This window comes from Octodon degus, unplaced genomic scaffold (assembly GCF_000260255.1).
Source record: "Octodon degus isolate 3935 unplaced genomic scaffold, OctDeg1.0 scaffold00055, whole genome shotgun sequence".
Classification (NCBI taxonomy): domain Eukaryota; kingdom Metazoa; phylum Chordata; class Mammalia; order Rodentia; family Octodontidae; genus Octodon; species Octodon degus.
In genome coordinates this window covers 13,613,407-13,635,031 of record NW_004524631.1, presented here as the reverse complement: position 1 = coordinate 13,635,031, position 21,625 = coordinate 13,613,407, and the positions used below count along the sequence as shown (strand labels likewise).

The following is a 21,625-nucleotide window of genomic DNA, read 5'->3' as shown; positions in this document are numbered from 1 at the left end:
TGTGTGTGTGTGTGTGTGTGTGTGTGTGTGTGTGTGGCCAGCGCAGCCCACCAGGGGGCGGGACTGGCTGGCATGTGGTGCTGGGGGATTGAACCGTGGTCCCTGTGCTCTGCTAAGCTTGTTCCAAGTAGGTGCTTTAGACCACTGAGCCATCTCACCAGCCCCAGAGCCCATGTTCTTTAACAGTACCCTCCCCTGCCAAAACAGTCCTGGGCACACTTTAAGTGGGACTCTGGTAAACTGGTTACTTTCTCTGTGACCTAACTGCCCTCAACTATAAAGAAGCAGCACAGAAGTTTGCTGATGGTTAATGTCTGAACAACGCATAGCAGTGGAAGATGCAGCATTTATACAGTGCTAATAATATGCCAGGCACTTTCCCATGATTAACCAGCCCCATTTTACAGAAAAGGAAACTTATCTGGGCACAGGGATAGAGGCACTGAGTCATGTACAAAAGGTCCATGAATTTACTTTGTCCTAGGACTTGTTAGAGGCAGTTCAAGTAGTGTTAAAAAGCAAAAATTCGGGGGCCTGGCCCTAGCTCAGTCGTTTAAGTGGCTGCTTCCACAAAGCTGTCAGCCTCAGGTTACTGTAGTTCATCCCCACAACACTCCAGCCAGCCCAACCTGCCCTGAAGGCATTCGGAGCAAAAAAAAAAAAAAGCAAAAATTCTGGAGCCACATTTGCCTGGGTTCAAGCCTCAACTCTGACATTATTAAATGTGCAACTTCAAGGTAGCCACCAACCCTCTTTGTTCCTCAGTTGCCTTGATCTTGAAAGAAGAACACAATAAGGAAGTAGATCCTACCTCCTTATGCTGCTTTGTCAAGTAAACAAATTAATAATACATGTAAAGTGCTGAGAAGAGTGCTTTGCATATAGTGAGTGCTAAAGAAGCAAATGCTGTTACTGTCATAATTAATGCCCAGGATATAGTGAGTGCTAAAGAAGCAAATGCTGTTACTGTCATAATTAATGCCCAGGATATAGTGAGTGCTAAAGAAGCAAATGCTGTTACTGTCATAATTAATGCCCAGGATGTGCCAACAATCCCAAGTGGGACTGGACGTGATGGTGCACTCCTGTAATTCCAGCTCTCAGGAGGCTGAGGCAGGAAGATTGTTGCAGGCTGGAGAGCAGCCTGGGCTACAAAGTGAGCTTAAGGCCAGCCTGAACTGTATAGTGAGACCCTGTCTCAAAAAGAAAAAGAACAAAAAACAAAGCAATCCCAAGTGGAGACTCATGAAGGAGGTTTTAGGAAATTGCTCTGAGTGGTATAGCTAACTCTTTTTTTTAAATTTTATTTATTTGTGTGTGTGTGTGTGTGTGTGTGTGTGTGTGGCCAGCTCAGCCCACCAGGGGGCAGGGTTGGCTGGCATGTGGTGCTGGGGGATTGAACCGCGGTCTCTATGCTTTGCTAAGCTTGTTCTAAGTAGGTGCTCCAGACCACTGAGACATCTCACCAGCCCCTATAGCTAACTCTTACAAACTGCCTGTCCCCACTATAGGAAGAGGGCCAAGAAGAGTTACCTCTAGGATAAGGATAATGCGACCATTGGCAAGGCCCATCAACAGATGGGTGAGGTGGGCATAACCTTCAGGTGACATCTGGCAGCCTCCAAGTGGGTCTCCTTGTGCAGCATCAAAGCCAGCTGAGACCAGCACTAGTTCTGGGTTAAACTGGGGCAAGGAGAAAAGAGACACATGAGCATAATGGGAAGCTTTGGCAGGCAGGAAGTGATGGAAAAAAGACAGAGAGATGGAGACTTGGGACTTGGTGGCTAGGAGAGACAACACTGGGGACCTGAAAATAGAGAGCAGAAGATGGGAAAAAGGAGACTCAAGGCTAGGAGAAACAGATACAGAGACTACCAGAGACATGACTATACCACACACAGAGACAAGGACACCCTAGAAATGGACAGAAAGGGGCTACAACAGAGTCATGAAACAGGAGACATGGACACTCAGATGTCAAAGCGATGACAACATGAGGAATGGGGAGGCACCTCATATATGTCCTGATACATGCACCCCAGGGTCAAATACAGGACACATACACACACGACAAAGCATTTCCTACAGAGTGCCAAAAGGAGGGGAATGCAAGTTTCATCACAGACATGTGACCACGCGAATATACCATACACAGAGAAGATGGTCACATCCCACCACACAATAAGCTCCATGTAGACAGGATGGCACAGCCCCACTATCATGCACACATACTCAGCTTCTCGGAGGGCACAGTCACCATCGCTTGCCATCACAAGTCAGACATGCCGTTATACCCACAGGAGGTGGTCACTGGCCTACACAGCTCCATACACATGTGCAAGGCAGTGAGGACACCCTTCCAATCATACACACAGGCAGATCTACAGGTGTCCACTACTGCCAGGCCTGCAAAGTAGCAATGTATGCGCCCTCACAGTCACTTGCACATACACCACTGGCCTCAGCTTCCACACAGTGAAGGTGACCAAGCCAGGACACCCCCCAGCCAGAGAGACACATATGCAAACAGTCAGGACAGATGGATGTACAGAAATGGAGATCCTACATTGTCTTTCATATCCAGAGTACCCCATACAGACTGTCAGAGATGGCAGCACACAGGGATGTACGATACTACACCTGTCACACAAAGAGGAGAAACAAACAGCTACCTGCACAGAATCACACACAGGTGCCCATCTACCCCCAGCTCTCCCTTGGGCACACACAGTTCCAGAGACAGCATCACTTGTGGCTACCCTCAAACCCAGGTGGGCACTCATGATAGCAGACACATAGAATACTGATCTAGCAGGCTACACAGGCCACCACGGGACATCGAAAAGGCCTTGTACATATAGCCAAGGGGTTGTCATACACAGAATGTCATGCAGATAGCAGCTACATGTTGCCTTCTGTGCAGTTAAGACAGATACAGAAGGCCTTCTGAGCCACCCTTGCCCCAATAGCCATCATCACAGCCACTCAGAGGCCGTCTCATATGATCAGTCACTCCACAATTAGATGCACACTGAGGAGGCAGGCGCATGCTGCCATGCACACAGGAGTGTCACATACATCCCAAGCCTTACCTCATAGGCAATGGGAAGCACTAGGCGATGCCAGGCAGTCAGGTACTCAGCATCACCCACGCGGGGCCCATTCCAGGCCACGTTGACGGTGAAGCCTGTGCCCGCAGCCCTGCCTACCTGGCTGCTGGCACCCTCGTCCCCCATGGGAAAGAAGGTGCCTCGGTCAAAGCGGTGCAGGGACACATATAGCACGCTGACAGGATGGGATGGAAAGGGAGCCATGGCTGGTTAGGGGGTCCAAGGACCTCCACAGCATAGCTCAGCCCCTCCCTGACCACACCCTTATCTCCAACCACAGCCCCTCACCTGGGGTCATCCTCAAATATGTGCTGAGTTCCATTACCATGATGGATGTCCCAATCCACGATCAGGATCCTGGGAAGGAGGTAACTTCTCAGTAACCTGGGACCCATGCCCTGGGAAAGGGCTAAGGCTAGACCTGTGGGGCCTGTGGGGCTACTTGCGTGGCTAAGTAATTGAGCTGGGTCTTGGGATTCTGCAAGTAAGCCCTGAGGACCTGGGCCTGCTCTGCTGGGATGACTGTTAAGGGTCAGAAGTAACTGGGGTATGACCCTGGATCCTGGCTATAAGTGCCTGAGTGCCACAACCTGTGAGTCCTAGCAGGGGAGGCACTGAGATGCCCTTCCTTGGTCCTTTACAGGGGAGGTGATGAGTGAATGGATACTGGTGGCTTCTAAAAATGTCCTAGGGGCTATGCCATGGGCTTACTGAGGAAGCACTGGGCTGGAAGGTAGGGGCAAAGGTCTCTGCAAGGATCTGGAATTGGGGATCTCCAGGGAGTCCTTACCGCATGGCACGCCCACTGATAGCCTGGGCATGGCGTGCAGCCACAGCCACAGAGTTGAAAAAGCAGAAACCACAAGCACTGTCCTGCTCCGCATGGTGCCCTGGGGGGCGCACCACAGCAATACCATTTAGAACCTGGGGGAGCAGAGCACAAGGGTCCCAGGTTATTGAGAAGTTGTCTCCTCCCCAGCATCCTGATCATGGATTGGGACATCCATCACGGTAATGGAACTCAGCACTGCCCTTACATATGCTCCCTGTTAATCTCACCTCTCTTTCTCTCTCCCTCTGTCCCTCTCCCTCTTCCTCCTTCCCTCCCTCTCCCTCTTCCCCCTCCCTCTTCTCTCTCTTCTCTCTCTTCTCTCTCTCTCTCTCTCTCTCTCTCTCTCTCTCTCTCTCTCTCTCATCCCCTCCATTAGTCCACCAGCTGCTAGGGGCTTCCCTACTGCCCCTTTCCTCAGGCCCAGCTTCTCTCAAAGCCATCAAAAGTGGCAGGTGGCTCTTTCTGTCCCACAGAACCCAGTTCTCCCCAGTCCAGCACACATGCAGAGGCTGTACCTCTCCTGAGAGCACAGCCTCCACAAGGCGGCAGGCAGCACCCGTAGCAAGCTGTGCACAGCTGAAGGTGCTGGGGCAGATATAGATGGAGTCAAAGTTGGCGCCCTCCCGGTGTAGCTCCCGGGTTTTCATCTTCTCAGTGGCCCGGAGGCGCTCCACATACTCAGCACTGGAGGTACAGAGAACAGCACCCAAGGGAAAGTAAAGTGGGTCTATTGCTCTCAAGGGCCCCAATCTGGAGACCAGAATTTGGATGCCCCTGGTTCTACAGCAGTACTTCATACCATGGAAGGAGGGGTCCTGGCTCTGACTTGGAATCCCACACCTGCAGCCCTGTACCCACCCTACCCCCAACTGGGGACCTGACCTGTGGCAGGTGAGCAACTCCACCTCTGTGGCAGGCCGCACAGGCAGAGTGACACAGCGTCCAGCAAGGCCCAGCTCCTCCAGGTGGCACATGATCCGCAGGATGCGCTGGGGTGTCTCAGGGTGGTGGCTGGTAGGGGCAGAGTTTCAGTCCTAGTGCTGAGAGCAGGGAGCTCTATCTACTTAGCCCATCCCTCTTACTTGTACCTGTCCCATATGTTGCAGTGACTCATCATTCGTTGGTCATAAACCAGCCCGGTTCGAGCCTGAAGCAAGGGCCAGGTCAGGACTGGTAGCACAGGGGGCTCCCAGGGTCGTTCCTCCTCATTATCCTGCACACGATCTTCCACATTGTCCTCCTCTGAGATCTCAGCTACAAGGGAAAATCAACTTGTCCTACTCCCCAGTCTGGATCCCTGTAACACTCAGGACACAGGTGGTCCACAGAGGGAGACCTGAAACCTGGGCTACGTGAGAAGGCCTGTTGCTTGCCACTGAAGTGGCTCAGGTGAGTTAGAAAGAAATCTGGAAGTCTCCCCGTTGGTGCATTCCATGGCCACCTCCCATCAAGCCCACTCCCCACTTCTTACCTGGTTTCACAAGAAGCTCCCAGAAGGGTTCAAGGGCTTCCAGAGTACAAGAGATTGAAGCCTTGGCACTGGAGGGGGGGGAGGATATGCAATGAAATGACCCCCAGTGGGCAGTGAGATCCCCTCCTGCTCTCTTGCCCCAGGCTCACCTTGGGGAGGGAGCACCAGGGGACTCCAGCATGGGGCAAGGATCTCCCAGAAGGATGTGGAGTGATGCACTGACACCCTCAGCCAGGGAGCGGAGGTTGTAGCCACCCTGAGAGGAGATATGAGGGGGTGAGGAGAGGCCTGGACGTTACTGGGAAGAACAATGGGCAGTAACACTACTAGGGGTGTGTACTACATGTTAACAAAGAACTCATGTGGGGGGGTGACCATATTTAATTCACTAAAGATGACATGAGGTGATTACCATTAACATTTTCCCTGTTTCATGTAAGGAAACAGAGTCACAAAGAAGTGAAGTGACATTTTTATCATGCTATCCAGTTAGTAAGTGGAGATGCCAGGCCAGGGACTCCAGGTGAACATGAAAACTGTCCATCTTCACTTGTGTGTGGTGCTGTGGATTAAACCCTTGGCTACATGCATATCAGGCAATGCTTTACCACTGACTCACACTGCAGCCCGAAAGCTGTTCTGAAGCCCTCCGGGGTCCACAGGTTGAGGGACAAAGGTCACTTACCTCCAGAGACAGGATCAGCTTGCCTCCTGCCAGACCCATAAGCAGGTGAGTTAGCTGGGCGAACCCTGCTGGAGTTGCGGCCATCTCACCCTGGGGGGACCAGAGAGTAAGCCTGGCTCTATGCAGCTCCTTTTGCTCACCCGCCAACCTCAGAGGCCTGCCTTACCTTGGGATCCCCTTGTAGGGCATCAAATCCAGCAGCCACTAGGACTAGCTGAGGCTGGAACTGAGGGGAGGAATAGACTACATGAGACCACCTGTCCTCATGGGCCATCCCTGTTACCCCTCACCACAACATTTCCCAGACCCCAGGACCTCGAAGGCAACTGGTAGCAAGATGTGCAGAAAAGCAGCAATGTAGTCGGCATCTCGCATCCCGACCTGTGGACAGAGGCATGATGGGGACGAGAGTAGAAGGCAGAGCTGGGTCTCATTCTGGGGGCAGAGGATGGTAAATACTAACCTGGTTCCAAGGCACATTGATGGTGTAGCCTTGACCTTGGCCAAAACCTGTAGTAGACCAGTTAGAGGCCTTAAGGTGGGGCCAGAACCGGCCCTGCTCATAGCGATGGATGGAAAAATAGAGGACACTGGGGGCACAGAAAAACAATGAGGTGAGGGCTTGCCTATGATATATGTGGTCACAGGCTCAATCCCCAGCACTGCAAAAAACAAAACAAAACAAAAACAGGGCTGGGGAGATAGCTCAATAGAATAAGCGCTTGCCTGGCAAGCACAAGGTCCTGAGTTTAATCCCTAGTTTTGCAAAACAAAAATAGGTGAGGGGCCTGGAGAAGTCAGTCTCTAGATACTCCCAAGCCACAGCTGTCATGTTTACTCAACCACTCATCAATCTCTCCATTAATTTCCCTAACAATTCTTTCTTTTAAAAAATTTGGGGGGTGGCAGGGAGACGGCTCAGTAGAATAAGCACTTCCCTGGCAAGCGCAAGGGCCTGAGTTCAATCCCTGGTTCTGCCAAAATAAAAAAAAAAAAATTGAGGGGGGCACTAATGGGGATTGAACACAAGGTCCTCACACTGAGCTATTTCTCCAGCCCTTTTCTATTTTTGATTCAGGATCTCACTATATTTGTTAAATTTGCCCAACTTGGGCTCAAACTGATAATCCAACTTGCCTCAGCATGCAGAGTACCGAGATCATAGGCATATGCCAACACAGGAGACACCACTTTGTACATCTGTTCTTCCACTAGTTTATCTTTCCATTCAGCCATCAATTTATTTACTTTCTTATTTATTAATTCTTTCATATATTTACCCATTTTCTCAATCCTTCATTTGGTTCCCCACCAGAACCTCTCCCCCCACCAAATAATACTGCTCCTTCAATGTCTACCCAACTCTGGACTCAAGTCTGAGACCCAAGTGCTATGAAGTCTACCCCACCCCCTGGAGCCTCCTGATCCTGTGGGAGAGTCTAGTCAGTCATGTCCAACCCATGGGCTGTGGGCTGCCTGGCCTACCTGAGCTGCACTGAGTGAAGAAGAATAGTCTTAGGCCACATCTAAAATAGTTAATGTAGGGGGCTGGGGAGATGGCTCAGTAGAATAAGCGCTTGCCTGGCAAGTGCAAAGGTCTGAGTTCAAATCCTTGCTTCCGCAAAAATAAATAAATAAATAAATAAAATAGTTAATGTATCAAGTTATAATAGTTAATGTATCAAGTCTTCCTTTTTAAAAAAATTTATTTGTTTTTGCGGTACTGGGAATTGAACTCAGAACTTTGCGCTTGCCAGACAGGCGCTTATTCTACTGAGCTACCTCCCCGGCCCCAAATCTTCCCTTTTTTTTGTGGTACTGGGGATTGAACTCATGACCTTGAACTTGCCAGGCAAGCACTTATTCTACTGAGCTATCTCCCCAGCCCCCAAATCTTCCTTTTTATACTTATTATAATTTTTTTTTCAGAACCAGGGATTGAACTCAGGCCTTTGTGCTTGCCAGGAAAGCGCTTATTTTACTGAGCTATCTCTCTGGTCCCTACTTATGATATTAAAGAAAAGAGGGGGGATGGGGAGCTAGCTCAGAGGCACAGAGCCTGCCTGGAAACACAAGGTCCTGATTCCTGGTACAAAAGAGGGCAAGAGGCCTGTGAGCCACAGGTTGGACACATCTGCTCTAGATCATATATGTCTGCCAAGTGCTTCTGTGTCCAAGATAGGAACAGCAAGGAAAATCTTGTGACACCAGAGGTACACAGGAGCCATTGGGTTCTTAGCTGGGGGAGACAGCTCAGTTGCAAAGAGCCTCAGGCCAGACTGGGGAGCTTGGAAGGAGGGAAACCAGGGGCCAAGGGTAAGGCTGGGTCGGACTTGGATCTGTGTGTGGAGGTGGAGCACGGATGCTGGCTAAGACTGTCATGAGCCCAGTCCCTTCTCCCCAGTGGCTCATAGGTCACTTCTGCTATACTTTTATTTTACAGGTGAGGAAGCGAACATTCACGAGGGCAGAGGTACTGACAAGCAGGTACTAAATGCATGATGTACACATTCTGACAGAGAGGATGAACAGATTCTGACTGAAAGGACAGGATGTACAGATTCTCACTGCAAGGCATGATGAACAGGTTCTAACTGAAAGTATGGCAGGCTGGGCATTGTGGTAAATGCCTGTAATCCCAGCACTCAGGAGACTGAGGCAGGAGGATCATTGTAAGTTTGAGACCAGCTTGGGCTACAAAGTGAGCTCAAAGCCAGCCTGAACTGCACAGCGAGACCCTGTCTCAAAAAGACAAAACCAAACAAAAACCTGTCACAGAGGACTGTGGGGGACTCAATTCTGACCCAGCAAAGTACAATGAATAATCTATCACCCATCTGTCCATCCCACTCAACTATCTGCTTATCAACCTTGTTCCAAGGTTTTTTACCTTTTTTGGAAAGGGAACAGCATTTTTCCACATTTTTAAGGAATAGGAAAAAAGTGTTAAATGAACAGATACATTCAAGTCATATCTTCATAAATGTTGATAATGTAGCTGTGAAATTTAATGCAAATAACAAAAGTTTAGGTTTTTTGTTTTGTCTTTTTGAGACAGGGTCTCGCTATGCAGTTCAGGCTGGCCTTGAGCTCACTTTGTAGCCCAGGCTGGTCTCGAACTTGCAGCGATCCTCCTGTCTCAGCCTCTAAGTATCGGGATTACAGGCATGTGCCACCATGCCTAGTTGAGCTTTTTAAATTTATTTTTAGTGTATTTGGTACAAGGTCTCACTACGCAGCTCAGACTCGTAGTGATCCTCCTATTTTCAGCCTCCTTAGAGCTGGAATTACAGGGATGCACTACCACACCTTCTCGGTGGCCAGCACAGTACACATGGGGGTGTGGGGCATGTAGTGCCGGGGAATCGAACCCTGCGCTTGCTTAAGCAAGCGATTTTTTTTTGTATCAGTAATCAAACTCAGGACCTTGCACTTCCAGGCAGGTGCTGTGCACCTGAACTATATCTGTGGCCCCCAAAATTAATTTTTTTTCTTTTAGTACCTGGGATTGAATTCAGGACTTTGTGCTTGCCAGGCAGGCACTTAAGTCATTGAACTAACTCCCTAACCCAATAATTCATAATATATTATATATTAATATTATATATATATGGTGTTCAGGGTCTCACTACTAGATCGGACTTGTAGTGATCCCCATTTACAGCCTCCCAAGAGCTGGGATTACAGACGTACACCACTATGCCCAGTCTCAATTGCCTCTCAGTACACCCCGGGGGTGGGGCTGGCAGGGCAGGCCTGGGGATCGAACCCGGCCCCTGCTTGCAGGCACTTTAATCCACTGAGCTATTTGGCTGGCCCTTGTAATTCTTAAAAATGAAGAAAAACATCTTGAGGAATGAAATACATACAAAAACTATGGTCTTAAGTGGGTGGTAGATAATTTATTTCTTTTCCTTTTTATTTTATTTTATTTTACATATGTATGTACGATTTTTCAAGACAGGGTTTTGCTATATAGTTCAGGTTGGCCTTGAACTTGCAGCAGTTCTGCATCAGCCTCCAAGTGCTGGGATTACATACATGTGCCGCTATCCCTGGCTTTATTTTTGACACTGGTATTTAAATATTTACAGTAGTATTTAAATAAATAAATAAATAAACTTTTAGTAAGATAAACATTAAAGAAAGAGAAATATATAGGAGGTCATTTGCGTGTGTGTGTGTGTGTGTGTGTGTGTGTGTGTGTGCAGGGTCTCACTACCCAGCTCAAACTCATAGTGATCCTTCTGTTTTCAGCCTCCCCAGTGCTGGGATTACAGGTGCATAACACCATGTCTGGAATTGGATGCTGGCTCAGTGCGCCTAGGGGCGGGGCTGGTGCAGCTTGTGGTGCCAGGAATTGAACTCCAGTCCCTGTGCTTGCCTAAGCAGGCACTTAGTCTGCTGCGCTATCTTGCCAGCTCTAGGAGGTCATAAATATTATCACCACTCAGCACAAACACTAAAATTGGAATAATACAGAGATTAGCATGGCCCCCATGCAAGGATGACACAGAAATTCATGGAGTGATCTGTACTTTTAGCCAGTTTCATCATAGAAGAAAGGAAACAAACAAACAAACAAAGACTTCCTAGAAGAAAGGAAACAAAAGATTCAAAGAAAGCCAACTCCACAAGAAAGCTACCAGGGTGAACAAAGAAAAGTAGGAGCACCCAAGGAAACTAGGTCTATAAAACGAACAGAAGGGAACTGATTGGTTTATTGATTGTAGTGCTGGTGATGGATGCAGGGCCTCATGCAAGTGCTCTACCCCTAGAACTACACACCAGTTCAGAACAGGATTTAAAATAAATTCAACTACTAGGCGTTGTGGCACACCCCTATAATCTCAGCACTCGGGAGGATGAGGCAGTTACAAGTTTGAGGCCAGCCTGGGCTACATAGTGAGACCTTGTCTCAAAATAACAACAAAAATAAGTAGGTTCAACTGATTTCCAGTGGAATGGTGGTTCAATACCACTGGTTTACCTTCTTGCCCTCCTTCCATCCCAGTTAAAAGATGGTAAATGCCGTTATTTGTTTGTTTCTCCCTGTACTGAGGATTTAACCCAGCACCTTCTCCCTAAGTTATATTCCCAACCCTTTCTTAACAATTTTTAAAAAGCTGCCCTTGAACTTGCAAACCTTCTTTTTCAGCCTCCTAAACCACTGGGATTATAGGCCTGCACCTATTACACCCATTTATTTAGTCTTTGGTGCTGAGGAAGGAACCCAGGGTCTTAGACATAAAGTATGCATTCTACCACTGCGCTACACCCCAAGCCAGTACAGGAATTTCAAATAAATATCAGACTGGGGATGTGGCTCCGTGATAAAGCACTTGCCTAGCATGCAGGGAACCCTAGGTTCAATCTCTAGTACTGAAACAAAAAATCAATCCAGAAAGAAAAACAAGAGAAAGTTTCTCAGATAAGAGATTTCAACAAATCTCTAGAAAATAGCTGCTGAAGCTCTGGGGGTGTAGGGCCCTCTTCCATGCTGAGTCCGTGGGCAAGCACCCATCAAGGGTGGCCTGAAGATTCCCCTCTGGAGAAATCAAGTGCAGATACAGGTCAATGCACGCTAAATCAATTCTGCATAGCCAATTCACCAAATGAGCACCTCACCACATTTACTTGTTTCTTGCACCTACTTCAATTTAGTTTTACCTATTTCCTTTATCTACGTAACAGCACTTCAGGAGTGCACAATTTGTCTCCCTGTTGCTGGACGTAAGGGACTGAGAGATGGGGACTCTGAAGATCAAAAGGCATTGAGAGACTGTTGAGGAAAAGCTCCCAAAATGAAAGAGAAGGACCAGGAAAAAACAATTCAGGATGAAGAAACATCCAAGTATTTGTGAGTCAGATCTCTCCTGCTTCTTCTCTGACTCAGTAAGGCTCAGTCCCCTCCATCTGTAAAATGGGAACCCAATAGTTCCTGCCCGTGAAATGCGAACCAGGGCAGACATACAGGGAGCAGCACAGACCCCGACCCAGGTAGCCCAATGAAATGACTGTCTTCCCCTGCCTCCCAGCTCTCTGACTGGGCCTGCATGGCTACAGGGAGGGGGAAGCCCAGAGTTTAGCAGCTAGGGTGGGACTTGAGGTGTACCTGGGGTCCTGGTCAAAAGTGAACTGTGTTCCTTGACCATGGTGCACATCCCAATCCACGATAAGGACCCTGTGAGCAGGAGAAAGTGGGGTGCTCTATCTCAGGGAACCAAGGAGAATCTGGAGGAGGGGTACCCCACTCCACCCTACCCCATCCCACCTGCCCGCTGCCACTGACCTCTGAATGCGGTGCTTCTTCTGAGCATAGCGGGCAGCGATGGCTACATGGTTGAACATGCAATACCCATCCATGAGACTGCGCTGGGCGTGGTGTCCAGGAGGCCTGGGCAGGGCAGGGCAGGCCATAGCTGAGGGAAGGGTCCTATTCTTCATAGAGACAGACTCAACCCTGTTGTCTAATCCTGGGACCACTAACATCTACTGAGACCTCCAACTTCTCTCTTGTCAGTGCCACTAATCTGCCAGGAACTGAGTAACAAGGACCCTCAAACTGTCACCACCCCCAATCTACTGCTTTATCTCCAAAGGAGATTTGATGATGTTCATTAAAGTTATCCAAGCATACATTAACATAGCCAGTTATTCTGGTGTGGGGACTTAGCCCACAAACTGGATAACAAAATGGATAAAATAATTTGTTTATAATATGGCTCCATATTTGCTGTGACATTGTTTGAAGCAGCAAATGACTAGGGCAAACCTAAGTGCCCGCTGGTTGCAGAGTCGTAAATTCAATGTGGATTTATACAATGGCATCCACTGTGATCTAAGCTCCATACTGTTAGAGAAAGCTAAGACCTGTAAGTGAAAAATGCATGGTATGGAAGAGTATGAGTGCTAACTACCATGAGATGTGAAAAAAGGAGATGTAGCTAGGTGTGGCGGTGCATGCCTGTAAATTCCAGCACTTAGCAGACTGAGGCAGGAGGATTTTGCTGAGTTTGAGGCCAGTCTGGACTACATAGTTAGTTCAAGGTCAGCCTGAACTCAGAGAGTAAAACCCTATCTCAAAATAACATAAAATAAAATAACTAATATAATGGAGTATGATGCTTACTCCTTAAATAAGACTATCTGTGGGAAGACTCAAGAGTCACTGGATATGATTACCCCCCATGAAAGGAACTGGTACTTAGGAGACAAGGATGGGATAGAGACTTTTTTTTTGGAACTGGGGAGGGATAGAGACTTTTTACTGTACTCTCTTTAGTGCCCTCTGCCCCTCATACTACATAAAGGTAATGCCCAAGCCTGTATGTTTTACACTTGGGAGAAGGACTTTTTAAAAAATGGAAGTAGTAAAATGCTGAAGTGTCCTACCTGACGATGGCCATGCCATTCCGTATCTCAGCCCCCAGGACTGCATCTACCAGCTGGAGGACAGAGCCTGAGGCCAAGCAGGCACAAGTGTATGAGTTCTGTAGACAAGAAGAGCCAGAGAGGTAGTCAGAGGAGCAGCCCTCTCTGCTGGGTGGTTTTGCCAAGGATGAGGTGGGGACAGTGATAAGGGGCTCTAGGACTACCACCACTCCTTGACCCCATAGTGCCCATCCATACCGGATGCAGATAAACTGAGTCATAGGTATCTGCTAGTACTCGGAGTTCTTTCTCATTTATGTGCTGGGTTGTTTCCATCAGATCGATAAATTCTGGGCTAGGGACACACATAAGAGATGAGAGTTAGGGCCCTATCCCCTCCTCAGTTGAGCCCCTGACACCAAGGTCTTTGGTCAAATCACAACTGCCCCTACCGTCAATGTGAGGGGACAGTTGGGACATAGGACACAGACTGTTTCTTTCCTGGCCCACTTTACTACCAGTAGTATCCTTTCTCTCCTGCTCTACCCACCCCACACCCTCCTTCCAGGCTTAGCCAGACTGCTCCAGCTACCTGCTCCTTCCCCCTCATCCTTCCACTAGATCATACCGACCGATTTTCTCCTCAGAATTTAGCTCAGCTACCTTCTCCATCAAGTTAGCTTCCTTTAAGCCATGCCAATGCAAACCTGTTACTCTGGGCCTCTGTAGGCTCCTGGGAGAACCCTCTTGATCACTCTGCCTGTTCATCTGGGTTGATGAACTGTTGGGCTGGATTGAAGCACCTGACATTCATTGAGCCCTCCAGAGGAGCCTTATGTTTACCAGCCCTTGTATTATAGTAACAGATTCAGGTAGACTTGGTGACTTGCCCAAGGCCAGCCAGAGTGACCATAACATTCTCTCCTAAAGCATCCAGCCCACCTTGGTTAGTCCCAGCCCAACCAGGCTCCAAGCATTAACCTGTGAACCAACATCAGCTCTTCCTTTTCAGCAAAGCGGGCCTGAGGAGACAAAGGAATCAGGGGCTAAGACTTGGGCTATGCCAGGTCCTGCCAACACCCTTCCCTCTTCCCAGGGGCCTCACCTGAAAGGACACACAGCGATCCAGGAGTCCTTCCTGGATCAGCTGCTCCTTGATGGCATGGAGTCGCTCAGGGCATTCAGGGAAGCTGGAGACAGAGATGCAGTCACAGACACACAGAATGGGGACACTGAGAAGCACCCTGTCTGCTCTCTCCACATCTCCCCAACCACCTGCTTAAGCTGCTCACCCCACACCTCGGGCTCAGCCCTGCCTTCTATTGTTGACCTCCTTTCTACTATCACTGCTGTCACCCTAACCTCCAGCCTGGGCCACCTATCATCTTCTAGGCTTCTCAGCTCCACCCTTGCTCCCTCAACATTCTTTCTACACACAGCAGCCAGCCGGTGGTTAAATCCTATTCATTACAGCACCACTTAAAACCCTCTCCTGGCTCCCGTCCCATTCTGAGTAAAAGCCAAAGTCTATATCTAGAGGGCTGCAAGCAATCTGGCCCCACTGCCTTTCGGATTCCATCTCCTACCATCTACATTGAACTTCCTGCTCTCAGCCCAGCCATGCACCCTTCAGCCAGCCATCCTTCCTTGCCTAGAGCCCACTTCTCCCAGAGGGGCCCAAGGCTCACTCCCTCATCTTCTTCAGAGCCTGCTCAACTGTGAGCAAAGCATTCCCTGACCATCCTGTTCAACGGGAATGTGTATGTCACCATCACCATTGAACCCTGCTGCTGTCCCCTTGCCTTAGTGTTTTTTTTTTTTTTTTTTTTTTTTTTTTTTTTTTCGGAACCAGGGATTGAACTCAGGCTCTTGTGCTTGCCAGGCAAGCACTTACTCTACTGAGCTAGCTCCCCAGCCTCAGTGCTCTCTTTAACACTGCATCATCCACTTTCTTTTTTCTTTTCTTTCTTTCTTTTTTTTTTTTGCGGAACCGGGGATTGAACTCAGACCCTTGTGCTTGCTAGGAAAGCACTTATTCCACTGAGCCATCTCCCTGGCCCTATCATCCACTTTCTGTTAGCCTGTTTACTTCTTTTCCCTCACCCTGAAGGCAGGGTTCTTTGTTTTGTTTGCTGCTGCACTCCTAGCTCCTGCATAAATAGCAAATATGCATTCCACAAGAGTGTCTTTTGCACTCATGAGTTAGTCTTAGGTCAGGGTAAGGAGATAGCTACTAAATCAGTAAACACATGAATATAATGATTAACAAAAACTGGCAGGGGCTAGGAAAACATCCAGGCTCATGTGTGGAGAGCGGGAGATGGCCATGCAAACTCCCTCTTAGAAAGTCTACTTGAGATGGGAAAGTTGGAAAGGAATTCATTAAGGATAAAGGCCTGAGGGAAAAGGGTAACTGGCAGGCTAGCAGAAGAGCCAAAGGCCAGGTGTGAAGTGAACCTAAACAGAGGGTCACATTTGTGAACTGCTGAGCTTGCAGGGGATGTGGGGCTAGATCATATGGAATCCTAGAGACCAGGATGAAGAAGTTACATGGTACCTTGAAAGCAATGGTCTGCCCTTGAACTATTTTAAGAAAAAAACATCCCATACATGTTTTAGGCTGCTGTGTGGAGGCAGCAAGCAGAGAACTAGTGAGGAGAGGGCAGACACTGGCTACATTTTGAACACAGAGCAAAAATACTAGCTGATTCTTTTGAAATCACAGGGTGATTCTTCTGTTTTCACATAAATCTCTTTCTCAAAGAAGGCTTCAGGGAAACTTGAAAGCTAGTGTGGGACTAAATACTCCTACTGCTGCTAGGTGTGGTGGTGTACACCTGTAATTCCAGCACTCAGGAAGCTGAGGCAGGAGGATTACTTCAAGTTTGACGCCAGCCTGGGTGACACAGTTAGACCCTGTCTCAATAAATAAATAAATGAATAACTCACTCCAACTGCTGTTAGCTGTTTAAATGACCTGTCTTTCTACTCACCAGCCAGCTCCGAGAAGGGATTATTTTGTTTGGCACGTACCACTGACCAGTTAACACTTCAATGAACACATGTTGGCTAAACAAGAGGAACTCGATCAAGCATGAGTCTCACTTTTTTTTTTTTTTGGCAGAACTGGGAATTGAACTCAGGCCCTTGCACTTGCCAAGCTCTTACTGAGCCATCTCCCTAGCCCCTAGAAGGATTTTTTTTGACCAGCTCAGGATGCCTTAAGGGCAGGTCTGGTAAGGAATGAGGATTTGGGGATCGAACCACAGACTGCTTTGCTTAGGCAAGCACTTAAACAACTGAGCTAATGGGCAGGCCCCCACCTTTTTTTTGAGACAGGGTCTCACTGTGTAATTCAAGCTGGCCTCAAACTCGGAGACACTCCTCTTGCCTCAGCATCCCAAGTATTAGGATTACAGGGGAGTGTGCTACCACACTTAGCAGAGCACCACTTTTCTAATTCTCTGCTTCTAGTCAGGCTGATTTTAGTTCTCTTTGTTTATTTAGAAATAGGGTTTCACCATGGAGTTCAGGCTGTCCTTAAACTCACTTTGTAGCACAGGGTGGCCTTAAACTCACAGTGATTCTCCAGTCTCAGCCTCCCTAGTATTGGGATTATAGGTGTGAAACACTGCCACCTCCAGACTGATTTTAGAAAGGATTCATTCGGAGCCTGTGTGGTGGTCCGTGCCTACAATCCCAGCACTCTGGAGGCTGAGGCAGGAGGAGTGCCTCACATTTGAGGCCAGCCTGCACTACATCAAAACCAGCCTGACCTACATGAAACCCTGTGTGCAAAGAGATTTCTTCTTACTTGGTGGGGGATGTGTGAATGTATTTGCATATTTGGGGCCAGCCTGGAGACAGCCTCACCTGTCATCCCAGAGGCAATGGAATTCATTCAGCTGCTCATCAAACACCAACCCAGTACCTGCCAGGACCTTGGCTTCGGGGTTCATATCCTGCAGAGAAAAAGACACAGATTTATTCGAGACAAACGGAATGTCCCCTATGATCTGAGGTGGGAGCCTCAAGCTTTGTCACCCAAATTGGGTGGGGGCACCTCTCACCAGCTCTTGAAGCCCCATGATTAGGTCATCTTCTACTGCTTGGCTGAGTTTCTTCATTTTGCCCTTCTTCTTCACCTCCGCTAGATTTGGGCTGGAGCGAGGTATAGCACCCTTCTTAATACTTCGCTTCTGCCAAGCACAGGGAAAGGGTCAGAGTCCAGGTGGGCGGGCTAGTTGTCACTCCTCTACATCAGGGCAGGTCTGTGGCCTCACCGAAGTGACGCTGGAGTCGTGAAGGGGCAACTGGGGGTTGTGCCTACTTCTTCGATGTCTAGTTGTGGTGGAATCGTGGCCAGGGGAGCTCATGATCAGGGAATCTTGGCCTCTGACTCGACCCTGAGGGATGGAGTGGAGATGGCAGTCCGGGGACTTAATCACCCCGGTACCTCTTCATCCCTCCCACCTCCAAGGCCCCACCCTCTGGACAAAACTCCCTCCCTAAACAATCCCCAGGCCTTCAGAGCCCCGCCCCTCCTAGGCCTACTCCGCCCCTCGTAGGCCCTCAGGGTGCACAGAGTTCTTTCCAACTGGAACTGCCCATCTCCCTGGGCTCCGCCTCTCCTAGGCCCGCCCCTTCCCTCCTAGGCCCTCGGAGTCCAGAGTCCTTTCCAACCGGCCCCGCCCATCTCATTGGGCTCCACCCCTTTCCCCTGATTCTTTCCGTCTTACCCTTTCACTGGCCAACTAACTGCGCTCCTCCCTAGGCTCAGCCCATCTTGGGTCTAATCACCGCCCTCCACTCCACCAAACCGCATTCCTAGAGCCCTCTGTTCCTCTCAACCTTGCCCAGACCACATCCCTTTATAAGCCTGCCCTTTCCGGCGTATCTCAGGGTAATCACCCACGCTTTTTCTTGGCCAGATCCAGCCGCAGCCTCGACTCCACCTTTAACGTTCACTTAACTCTATCCCTTATCGGGCCGTACCAGTACCTTCCACTACACCAGATCCCACCCCTAGCGTCTCAGCCCTGCTCCTCCTTCCACCCCCTGACCAAACCGGATCTCTAGCGTTTCATTAGGTCTCCTCAGCCAGTCCCGAGCCAGCCTCCGCCCCTTCCCGCCCAGCCCGTCGCGGCAGCCAATCCTCCAGGTCCCACTCACTCTGCCAGGCCCCTTTCTTAAACTCCGCCCTTGGCTCGCGCTGCCAACTTTGCGGCGACCTGTGTGGCCGCGGGTGTGGGATCCTCTCTTTTCCATTGGGCTGGATCTCTTTACTGCCCACCCAGAGCCCGCCCACAGTCCGGACAATGCCGCGGGCCAGCGTTTCTCACTGGCCACACCTCTAGCGATCTCACAAAACGTTGAACTGTGCGTCAAGGAGTGACGCGCACCTTACTGAGCCTGCGTAAAGCGTCTATCTGCAGTTCGAGACCCAGCTCCGGCTCTAGCGCTTTCCTACTCCAGCTGCCGCCACTGTCATTATTGTTGCCAGAGCTGCCATCCCTTTGTCCCTACCCAGTCACCTCAGGAGCTCTCCAGACCCACGCCAACTGCCGTGCGGTGACTTGAAAGATAGCGAGGAAATGAAGGCGTTAGGAAGGGGCGTCTTCTCTCAGGGGTTCCCGCGCAGCGCGCAATGATGACGTAGCACGGGCGGGCTGGTGGCTGAGCTGAGAAAGAGGTTGACTCTGGTGATGGCTGAGGGGGCGGGGGGGGGAGGTGGTGGCCCCAGTGGGCGCGGTGATGATGAGAAGCATTCCGAGAAAAGTAATAACGGTGGTCCAGAAGAGGCACTGAATGTTAGCTTTTAATCCGCCGCGAAAACAGAACGTGGGGTGGAGGAATTCCCCGCAGGGACGGGTCATGGTAGTATTAGCAATTATTGACAGGCATTGCTGAAAACCACAGTTCTGTGAGATAGTTCCCATTATTAAGGCTGTTTTGCAGATAAGGAAACTGAGGTTATGGGTCTTAGCCATGTGACCGTGGGCTACTGAACAGCTCTGTGTTTATAGTTTCCTCATCTAAAGAATTGTGATAATAATAGTGCAGGCCAAGATGGACTTCGGAGGGGGAATATCTCATGGTTAGTGGCTCTCCCTACGTGCTCCCTCCTCGGGTAATCTCTGGTTTCAAGCTGTAGTAGAAGGCATATGGGCACCTGAGAAGTAAAGGGAGTTGTCTTTGTGCCCACCCCCGTGCATCTCCCACCCTCTGTCTAAATATCAGACCCGCAGGAGGCCAGTTTGCCCCCCTAATCTCCCTTTCTCATTCTCCACCATTTCCTACCCTGCAGTAGGCTGGGACCAGAGAGATAAGCATTCTGGGGTTCAGCATTGCTGACTTAACACACAGATTGACAGCTCTGCCGCCCAGTAGCCAGGCCCTCTGACCCTTTTTAAAATACCAGTTTAAGCCTCTTAGCTTTCACTCTTTCCATCCAAGCATGACTTTTGTCTTAATGCAAGAAGTTCATAGTCCCAGGATCTTTAATTCTCTACACTTAAGAAAACATACAGTGATATTTACTGAAAAGTATTCTGAAGTTTTGTTGTCTGCAAAGTAATGAAGAGACTAAGGAGTCAAGTGTGTCATCCTCCCCCTCCCCTTAAGACAGTGTTGCTATGTAGTTTAAGCTGGCCTGGAACTCACTATGCAGCCCAGGCTGGTCACAAACTAGTGGTGATCCTTCTGCCTCAGCCTTCCAAGTACAGAAATGACAAGTGTGGGCTACTAGGCCCAGCAATGTTCATTTTCCTGTTTGGTCGGAAGACAGGTTCCTGTAGAGCAGGAATCAGCCAAGTTTCTCTACAAGTTACTACTCCAAATAGTAGTAAATAGTGGAGATTTTGCAGACTGTATATAGTCTCTGTGATATTTTTTTTTCTTTCCAAGGTGAGGTATCATTGTTGCCCAGGCTTGCTTTGAACTTGTAGACTCAAGTGATCCTTCTAACTCAGACTTCTGAGTAATTGGGATATGGACTAGAGCTGTAGCTCAGTGGTAAAACACCTGCCTAGAATGCGCAAGGGTCTGGATTCCATCCCCAGCACAGCAAAAGAAAAGAACAGAAAAAGGAAAACATCAGAATCCTAGGGCTAGGAGTGTAGCTCATGATAGAGCATATGCCTATGTGTGAGACCCTGGGATTGATTCCCAGCACTGCAAGCAGCAACAACCAACAACAGCCAAGTAGCTAGGACTACAGATGTGTACTGCTGTGCCTAGCTTAGATTATGGGTTGTTTCGTGAGGTCACAGCAGGTTCCCTTATAGTGTAGGGGGTTTTATATAGGTTCATTCCTTGGATTCCTTCAAAGAGACAAACTAAAGGTTCCCATTGAGTATAAAGGCAGGGGTTTCTGTAGCAGCTTAAGACACTGGGTCCTGCTGGGAATCAAAGGAAGATCCCTACAGGTTTAGAGGTTAGTGTTTTTTCTGTAGGTTCAGGACAGTGGTTCCTATGCAGGCTGAGGACAGGGATGCCAGGGCAAGGGCCACTACAGTGAATCCCATGAGGGTTCCTGTGTCAGGTCAAGAGGGATTCCTATAAATATGTAAAGCATTTCTGCTGAGATTCAACAAAGAGTTTTTCTTCTGGGGATTAAATTCAGGGTCTTCACGCTGAGCTACATTCTCAGCTCTTTTTAATTTTTTTTTTTTTCAGAACTGGGGATTGAACTCAGGCCCTTGCGCTTGCCAGAGAAGTGCTTATTTTGCTGAGCCATCTCCCCGGCCCCTCTTTTTAATTTTGAAACAGTCTCACAAAGTCACTTGGTTGTTGCCAGGTGTGTTGGTGCACACCTGTAATCCCAGCACTTGGGAAGCTGAGGCAGAAGGATCGATCTGAGTACCAGCCTGCACTACATAGGAAGACCTTGTCTCAAAAACAAAAATTGGGGCTAAGGATATAGCTCAGCAGCATATGCGCCTGCCTGTCAAGCCAAGGTCCTGAGTTCGATCCCCAATACAAATAAATAAATAAATAAATAAAATTTTAGGAAAAAAAAAAGAAAGAATAAAATTTTAGGGACCAGGGAGATGGCTCAGTAGAATAAGTGCTTTCCTGGCAAGGGCAAGGGCCTGAGTTCAATCCCCGGTTCCAGGAAAAAAAAAGTATAAAATTTTAGAACAGTTGAGGAT

At 48.8% G+C, this 21,625-nt stretch overlaps 1 protein-coding gene and 1 non-coding gene across 11 annotated transcripts in view; one reads left to right on the top strand and one right to left on the bottom strand.

Annotated features, from left to right (window-relative positions):
* Positions 1-19,095, bottom strand: part of Hdac6 (histone deacetylase 6) — a 22,260-nt gene extending 3,165 nt beyond the window's left edge. Inside the window, exons 1-23 of one of the 10 annotated variants that reach the window (XM_023717786.1) lie at positions 19,007-19,095; positions 17,756-17,878; positions 17,543-17,671; positions 17,346-17,434; positions 14,578-14,662; positions 14,454-14,494; positions 13,731-13,827; positions 13,494-13,591; positions 12,391-12,495; positions 12,214-12,282; positions 6,562-6,688; positions 6,414-6,479; positions 6,265-6,324; positions 6,099-6,188; positions 5,563-5,669; positions 5,414-5,481; positions 5,031-5,196; positions 4,825-4,953; positions 4,458-4,626; positions 3,901-4,034; positions 3,399-3,467; positions 3,093-3,285; positions 1,534-1,683 (exon numbers count right to left, since the gene is read on the bottom strand). In XM_023717786.1, coding sequence (XP_023573554.1) covers positions 1,534-1,683; positions 3,093-3,285; positions 3,399-3,467; positions 3,901-4,034; positions 4,458-4,626; positions 4,825-4,953; positions 5,031-5,196; positions 5,414-5,481; positions 5,563-5,669; positions 6,099-6,188; positions 6,265-6,324; positions 6,414-6,479; positions 6,562-6,688; positions 12,214-12,282; positions 12,391-12,495; positions 13,494-13,591; positions 13,731-13,827; positions 14,454-14,494; positions 14,578-14,662; positions 17,346-17,434; positions 17,543-17,671; positions 17,756-17,848 — 2,334 coding nt within the window. In that variant the 5' untranslated portion in view covers positions 17,849-17,878; positions 19,007-19,095. The other 9 variants (XM_023717788.1, XM_023717784.1, XM_023717789.1 and 6 more) reach the window with 9 other exon arrangements.
* LOC111817341 lies at positions 10,536-10,640 on the top strand. Its single transcript, XR_002821569.1, has one exon. It is a non-coding gene; the product is annotated as a U6 spliceosomal RNA (small nuclear RNA).
* Positions 19,096-21,625: the final 2,530 nt, after the last annotated feature.